This window comes from Talpa europaea, assembly GCF_964194135.1.
Source record: "Talpa europaea genome assembly, chromosome: 4".
Lineage (NCBI taxonomy): Eukaryota > Metazoa > Chordata > Mammalia > Eulipotyphla > Talpidae > Talpa > Talpa europaea.
Window position 1 is genome coordinate 102,384,575 of NC_140070.1, and position 8,928 is coordinate 102,393,502.

Below are 8,928 nucleotides of genomic sequence, written 5' to 3' on the forward strand. Positions count from 1 at the left end.
TTCATGACAGAAATAATTTTACAAAGGAGGAAACTGAGGTACAGTGAAACAAGTGATTTGTGTAAAATTCAGTTTGACAAAGACAGAAAAAGAAACCAACAGAATTCTCCATATTTCATGGTGCTTTAAAGGACCTGAATTAAATATGAAATTATTTATTTAGTGCCAGCATCCCTCAAAACACCAATGGAGATGCCAAAATGGAACTTAATGACTTACTATATAGAAAGCATATGTTCTATCACTAAGTGAAATTCTCTGCCAATATTACTTTCTATACTCAAACCACTATGTTGATTACATAGATGTATGTCTTGTTCAATTTCACTCATACATTTTTTTTGTTTTTTTTTTTTAATTAAAAATATATCTTAGGTTAACTTAATAAAAAAATTACAATAAAAAATTATAATAAATATCAAAAGATCTTGTCTTATTTTACTCCTGGGTTAATGTACACTCAAATAATCTCAAATGGAACTTAACATTCCATGGAGACTTAGTTGCTTATCTTCATAATTCACAAAATTTATGAATCTGCTCAATCTCTGTTGTAGCAGTAGCCCCAAATACATATTTATACAGCCAAGAACGCTTCCAAGGTAAAGGAGTGTCAATCTTACAGACTTAACCACTCCTTACAAATTCTATAGCCAAATCAATTTAATTAACACTGTATGATACAACTGCAGAGTTCACATTCAAGTATACAGTTAGTTCTTGTTTTTGCATAATGCCATGTTAAATGAAACTTGTGCATTTCAAATCCTTTGCATGGTTCTGGTATGCATGCATTCTCATCAGTTAAGATGGCACAGTTCTAAGCAAGGACTGTTTACGGTGGAACATTTGCCAGGATAAAACATATGGAAGACCATAAAACAAGCTTGAAAATATTTCAAAAGAGTAAATTGATGGAGTATGTTATCTAATCATAAAGAATTAAAAATTGATAATAAAGGGCCTCCCCTGATGGCGCAGCAGTTGAGCGCTGGGTTGCGAAGCTGCCCGCAGCCTCTGCAGCGCCGGTTCGATACCCGGTCACCTGCGAGGGTCCCACATGGCGCAACAGACCTCTCCTGCCGCCTGCTGCTCCCCTCAGCAGTGTATTTCATCACTCTGCCTGTTCTATTCCCCACTCTGGCTCTGGCTCTGGTGAATTCTCTCACCCTCCCGCGCTTCTGACTGTACCCAGTGCTTGTATAAATAAATAAATAAATCTTTCAAAAAAAAACTTGTTAAAATTAAAAAAAAAAATGATAATAAAGCATAAAAAATGCACAAATATATGGAAATGAAACAACACACTTCTCTACAGCCCAAGGCTTTAAAATTTAAAACATCACATATAGCACCTAGCACAATTCACCCAAGAAATACTTGTTGGACTGAAACAATCCTATGTTTCAGTTGAAATATTTAGAGAAGATATGAAAGATCAAACAGAAAATTCACCTTTATTCTTTTCCCCCTATTGAGAAAAGCCTTAGGACTGGAAAACAATATTTTCCTGTATTGGCAATTTAAGTAGAAGGCATATTTTAGGAAGATGTTATGGAAATAAATAGTTAAATGTGCTGTTTGAGTTAGTAAGGTATATCTTTCAAAAAGTCATACAATATGCTTCAGTCAGCACTTTATAATTTTCAAATGCAGAAACTTTTTTTGGTTATAATTTAAAAAATATTAAATCCACTTCTAATTGTACTTTTAGCCCAACATTACACATCTGAAAAATAATTTGGAATATCTAAAATATTTTGGAATTAAATTGTTTTGGCTACAAATCACTATATAGACATATACCTTAGCTGCATTGATGAAACATGTCTGCAATCGCCTGCCCAACACCAGAAAATTCTCAGCTGCTGATGGAAGTAATTCATTGTAAAATTCTTCTGCATCTTCTCCAGGCTCAAGGCCCACACAGCAATGGCTAAAATAAGAGGACAAATTTGTGATTAGTTATGTTTATTTTTTTTAAAGAAGTTATTATTTATTTATTTATTTTTAGAGATTTATTTATTTATACAAGCACTGGGTACAGTCAGAAGTGCGGGAGGGTGAGTGAATTCACCAGAGTCAGAGGGGAGAACAGAGCAGGCAGACTGATGAAGTACACGGTTGAGATGAGCAGCGGGTGGCAGGAGAGGTCTGCGTGCCATGTGGGACCCTCGCCTGGTAGCCGGGGATCGAACCGGCGCTGTAGAGGCCGCAGGCAGCTTCACAACCCAGCGCTCAACTGCTGCGCCACCGGGGAGGCCCTGATTAGTTATGTTTATTATAAATTTTAGCTGATGCTAAAACTTCTATAGACACTGTCTTAATGAGAACTTTTAGTATCCTTTGTGGCCAAATCAATAAAGAGCTTTTGCTGGAAAATTAATCTAACAACTTTCTAAAAAAGTAAACAGTGGTATCGACTTTGTATCATCCTCAGAGCAGGACTCATATATCCATAAACCTACTTGTTAATCATACTGGAAAGAAAAGATATTTGATTCAAAATAAAGAGAAATATGGCAAGCTTTTAGTGAAAGAGTCAAACACTCCAAAAGCAAAAGGATATCTTAAGAGTCTTAATTGATGAATAACATTTAGTTAACTGGTATATTTTAGATATCTCATAACTGAAAAATACACAGGGAAGGATTAGTCTGCAAGGAACAAACTAGAAATCATACACTCTAATTTTATACCGGTTCTACTTGTATAAATCTGCAAAACATCTGACCGCATATTCCTTATTATTAGAAGGCAAAACAGCAAAAACCTAACTCTAGTTAGTTCTATAGGAACACTACAATACACATTAAAAGAAAGTCATCTTAAAAAATGGGTCTTCTTGAAATTGCACGTGAGTCTCTACTGGAAGTAAAATAATCACATTCAAAATCATACACTCTAATTTTATACCAGTTCTACTTGTATAAATCTGCAAAATATCTGACCATGTACTCCTTATTATTAGAAGGTAAAACAAAAAAAACCTAATACTAGTCAGTTCTAGTAGGAACACTTTATAATACACATTAAAAGAAAGTTATCTTAAAAAATGGGTCTTTTTGAAACTGCATGTGAGTCTCTCCCTGGAAGTAAAATAAGCACATTCAAAAATCTCAATAATAAAAAATATTTGCGTAGAACAATTCCAGAATGAATCACAAATCCAAGTAAGGTCTCTATGTGTATATTCTAATGATTAAGAAGCTATTAGAGGCTTGTCAACAAAACATGCAGTAGTGATGATACATTACGTATGCTAAAAACCCAAAAGGCTAATGTTTAATGCTTTGTGGGCTTTTTTTTCCAGACTGATTCCTAAAGTTAAGGTACTAATGCTCACATACATCAGTTTTTTTTCTCTCTGGTTCCTAAAGTCAATCATTTAAGAGTACCAATTTTGATTGAGGACATTAATAAATGAAATTATGTTTACTCTATATTCACAAACATGGGATTTCTTAAAACCTGGATTTCACTCCAGAGAGCCTAGTTCAATTAATTTTTCATGAGTTAACATATCTAATTAAAACAAAGGCAAAATGCCTGATTTACATTAGGTTAAAAAATATATATAAAAAATAAAATATATATATATATATATATAAAGAGTATTATGTGCATTTGTTAATTGATTTTGTAAATGTATACCTGAAATTTAACCTTTATCTAGGAACAAATAAGGTATAAGCAGTTGCAAAAGCTAATATCCAATAAGTAATACACTTTCAATTACTTAACTAGGAAGTGGCTTAGGCACTAAGAACAATCAGTTTATTTTACTGCCTTCTTTAAAAAAAAATTTTGATCTCTTTTCTGTTAATTTTGAGCATGGCAGTAGATTAGTCAATATCGTTTTTAAATCTTACTGACAGGATTTGGATTATTTAGTGAAAAGAAAAAACAGTTAAAAGCTAAATCAATCCTGGAAACAGTTTCTGTATCTCTTCTACAATATTTTGCTTATGCTTTTCATTTCAGCACCCGTTTCATTCTGCCTTGGAGGATGAATTCACATGACTGCAAACTATCTCTTTATAAGTTTCTCCAGTACAGAGTCAATGCCTTAGCTTCTTCAATACCCCATGGTCAATAAAGAATCTACTAGACACTTAAGATTCAGTTGTGCGCAAAAGACTTCATTACCATCTTCATAGGATTTATGAAGGGAACTTTTAGACAGATATTCACAAATATATAGTTATAAACAGTAATAGTATGAAGGAAGAGCACAACCAAAACCTACCACAGGAGGTTGTCAACGCCTGTTAAATACAAGATTAAGTAGTCGTATATGCTGAAAATAAAAATCTACCATTACATTCCTCAAGAACAAGCTGACTTATTGCTTCCTTTTACCTTAGTATCTGTGTAAGCTGAGATACTGTAGTCCAACCACCCTGGATTCGAGAACAATCTTGACTGAGGACCAAGAGGCAATATCGAATGAGGTCATAACAATATATATCCTGTTTGATTTTCTTCAACTCTGAACTTCCTAAAGGTGTGTTGTGTATTATTTCTGAGGCAAAAGGAAGTAAGATATATTTATTTTTATAAATATAAGACTTAATTGTATTTTTTAGGTTGAATATTAATGTTATATTAAGGGAGGAAAAAAAACACTGCTGTAACTGTGCCTATGATGGCATTCTTTTGTGAAACAGTATTAGCCAAGCACAAAAAGATTTTACCTTTTAACTTCAACAGTATAACAGGGACATTCTGTTCAGGACTTTTTGCAACTTCAGCAGCTAGAGATAAGATCCTTGGGTCTGTACCTTTTGGCTTCATTTTATCTATCACCTATATTTGAGGAGAATCAGAGAAATAAAGGTCAAACATCCCTGAAATGTTCAGTTTAAATTGAGATGTAGTTTCAATATAAATGAAAATTTAGCTTTGCTTGCTTTATTTGAAAAGGGTAGAGTTTTTTTTTAACTTCTTCCCTTTTTTTTTTAACTTCTTTCCCATAGGAAACTCTCTAAGAGCACACAAAACCACTGTAACTTAAAATATAGCTACATAGTATTATCATGCACTCACTATGAGTGAGGAATTGTGCTAAGTGCTTCATATTTACTCTCTAATCTACAAAACAATCTCAGAATAGGAGTTAATTTTCTTTAATCATAGAAGACTGCAAACAAAAAAAGAGCTAATATGGGCCTGAGACTATTCTTTCAAGTTTATTTCTTAGCTGGTGTCTAGGAACTTGGACGTCAAGATTTCTACCATTCCTTAATAAAAGTGGCTCAATGTCCCTAAACTGTAAAAGGAATGTGGTTTATGTTAAATGCCTGTTTTCCTTCTAGGATCTGGAATAGTGGTATACGGTATATGGTAGCAGAGAATGATTATATGGCTATCCTCCAATATAGACTGGTCAGTGAGTCTCTTGTGAGCTTTCCTGAAAGAAAAACATCAACGTGTCATAATTCATTCCTGCATTTCCTGTGTGACTCCACTGGGCGAAGTTTTCCTCTGGTCTTCACTGCATGTACCTTTTCGCTTTGTTAATTTTGCTTTGTATCCTTTCACTGTAATAAATTACAGCCATGAATATGATTATATCCTGAGAACTGTGAGCCCTCTTAGCAAATCATTTAACCTGGGGCTGGTCCTGGGAGTCCTAGATGCACAACTCAGAAATTTTATGTGATTATAGCATAACCAAAGCTCGTGAATAAGATCAACTACCTTAGAATTTAAAAAATCCACATCTCAAGTCAATTTGTTGCTAAAACTCTTCTTTATAAAAAAGTTTTAAGGTTGTTGAGCACTCCAAACTAAACAGTATCATTTAATCAAAATGTATAATCTTTACTTATAATAAATAAAATATGTATAAGTATCTGCTATGAACTAAGAACTGTGCTAAATATTTCTACACACATCATCCTACTTAACCCTCAAAAAGGAACTAAGAGGTGTAACTTGTAATCATTCCATTTTACAAATAAGAAAAACAGAGATCGAAGAAATTAAAAGTTCTCATGGTTCCAACAACATGTGGTGGTGGAGTGGTATTTAAGTTCAGATCATTTTGACTCTAAAGTCTATGATTTTAGTTACAATGTTCATTATCTTCTCTCCTATATAAAATAGTAAAAAACACAAATTATATTTCCAAGTGACCTACTTAGCTAGCCACAGCACAGACATCCAAAAGTTATCCCTCATTACGTAAAATATAAATCATTAGGAAACAAGTTTTCTGAAAACACTTTAAAGAAAGCCTGCACAAAGTTGTAGGTATACAATTTCCCAAGAAAGTGGATGTAATTATTTGATTCTTTCCAATGGCTGCACTATGTTTGCTTCTTTTGCAAGAGCACATGAAAATATATTTAAACATTCTCTATTGGAGATCATTCAGAATGCATGGTATGCCAACCAACACTGATGTCAGTATCAATCTTTATCTTTCATATTGGCTGGGAACATTTTCTCCTATATTTATTTTCTTAAGTTTGGTTATGGTGTTCTTACCAGTTTTACATAGTAGTCAAGTATATTAATCCTTCTCTGAATTGTTTCTGCCTTTTGCGTCATGCTTAGAAAGGCACTCCCTATCCCAAGAGCTAAAATATATTCTTTTGTTTGTTCCTTTATATCTTTTATTTTATACATTTTTTACATCATTTTTCACTTTTGCACAATGTATGCATTTTCATCTTGGTCATAGTCTCCATACAATTCCCACCCCCCTTATTCTGTTCCTCCCCCCTACCCCAGTGTGTCTCTGGTTTATAGTTGCTTGTTGATTTTTAATTTATTATAAAGCCCAAAAATAGATGACTGGATCAAGATGTGGTACATATACACAATGGAATATTACTCAGCAATCAAAAAAGATAAACTCATGCAATTTGTAGCAACATGGATGGAGCTGTAAGGGATCATGCTCAGCCAAATAAACCAGAAAGAAAAAGAAAAATACCAGATAGTCTTACTCATAGCAGGAATTTAGAAAACCTAAATAAAGGACCAGGAAAAAAACTAATTATAATAAAGTTAAAATCAAGAGCTAAAATATATTCTTCTCAAAATTTTCTAGTATTTTTATGGTTTTGTTTTTAGTTATACCTTGAATTACTTTTCTAGATCTTCAATATATATGTGAGTTATTTTTGTGAATAGTTTATGACTGGAATGTAAATTTTTCAAGGAAGATGAGGCTGTAGATTGGTGAAAAAAGAACAAGTGCAGGTAGCTGTTATCCAAAATGTAAGTAATCTGTAATGTAATTTCAAATGCTACTTATGTATATTTTAGGACTCCATTTAATTTATTAATTTATTTTTACTGGACATAGCTCATGTTAACATACCTTTGGAGAAAATTTGCACTACAAGGTAAGCTTTACAAGGGCAAAACCATACCATTCTTGGTGGCTGCTGCCTTTTCTTTCTGGGTAAGATATATTCCTGAAGGCCAGCCTAGAGTTTAGCATGTGACATGTGCTTAAATATAAGTTGAAGGAATGAATAAGTGCATGAATCTTGAGCATTCTAAAACTCAGTTCCTAGATTCTCTGTTTTCCTATTCATTCCAATATTTGGATTTCCGGTTGGAAGATTTTTAAAACAGACTTAAAACACTGTTCTGACTCTCTGGCTACCTTAATAAAACATCACTGAAACATGAACTCATCAGCTAACATGTGTGGGGAACTATGGTAGATGTAAAGCTCACAAAGATTTTATATAGGACAGAGTCCCTGCTCTTGTTCTAGTAGGGAATGAAAATTACACAAACACACACTTATATATATACACACATAAAATTAAATTATGTAAAATACATCAAATGCCAAATAGATAACATGATAAAATACAGACCACAGAGTCAAAGGAATGGCTTCCCTAAATCAGTTTTTTTTATATTCAGCAGTAGACAAGAGTAGACAAGTAACTCGAGATTGAGAAGAGAAGGCAGCCACCCAGAATGGTCCTAAAATGTGATACGATGGTATTGAAAGAATTAAGCCTTAATAACCATTGGAGAGCTTTTATTATGTGCCATTAATTGTTCTAAATGCCTTCAGGTATTAGTTCATTAAACTCAACAAGTCTAAGGCATACATAAGTACTACTATTTCTTCCCCATTTCCATCAATGAGCATACCTAACTTCGGTTTGTACAAAATCACATTGGAAAACATAAAGTTGGGGTTCAAATGCAAACTTAAATGATTCTTGCTCCAGAACCTGAGCACTTAAGTTAATACAAACAAAAGTGTCAGAAGCCCTTGAAAGAGTAGAATTTAGACAAACATAAGCTGCGGGAAGACATTCATCTACCTGCTTGAACTGACAAATTCGGCTAAGGTAAGTCAGAGTAAGTCAGGGAGCAGTGTGATTACAGAATTACCCTAAAAAGCAACCACCTGTTAAGGGTACTCATTTGTCATCTTTCTCGTGGGTGTTTCTCCACTCATAAAACACTTCTTTCATTTTTACCATTAAACCCATGAATTCTTAACCAAAAAATATTTATTATTTAAAAATTATTAATGTTATTACCCTACTAAAGAGTACGAGTTCCAGCCTTGAGCCTTTGGCACTCTAGTCTTCCCGGCCGTTCCGTTTACCGCCGCCACGGGTCACTACGATGGAAATAAATAAAAGAAGGCAACCTAATGCAACGCAGTTCCAACTGACCCTAAATAGCTGCAGTTCCGAAGTCTGAATCTCTCCCCCATTCCCCGCTCCCTCTCCCCTGTTCCGCAGTCTCTCCGTCTTTCTTTTTTTAAAGGTTTATTTATTTCTACAAGAACTGGGGTACAGTCAGAGGCGCGGGAGGGTGAGAGGACTCACCAGAGACAGAGTGGGGAACAGAACAGGCAGACTGACAAAATACACTGCTAAGGGGAGCAGCGGGCAAGACAGGAGGGGTCTGCCGCGCCATGTGGGATTCTCC

General features: G+C 34.3%; 1 protein-coding gene across 2 annotated transcripts in view; it reads right to left on the reverse strand.

The window, feature by feature from the left end:
* IQCB1 (IQ motif containing B1) overlaps positions 1–4,797 on the reverse strand; it is a gene marked incomplete at both ends in the record, with an annotated part of 45,017 nt that extends 40,220 nt beyond the window's left edge. For both annotated transcript variants that reach the window (XM_084231650.1, XM_084231649.1), the window contains 3 exons: positions 1,807–1,936; positions 4,363–4,525; positions 4,698–4,797. In XM_084231650.1, the coding sequence (XP_084087776.1) occupies positions 1,807–1,936; positions 4,363–4,525; positions 4,698–4,797 (393 nt within the window). The remainder of the gene's footprint in view (positions 1–1,806; positions 1,937–4,362; positions 4,526–4,697) is intronic.
* Between the last annotated feature and the right edge of the window lie 4,131 nt (positions 4,798–8,928).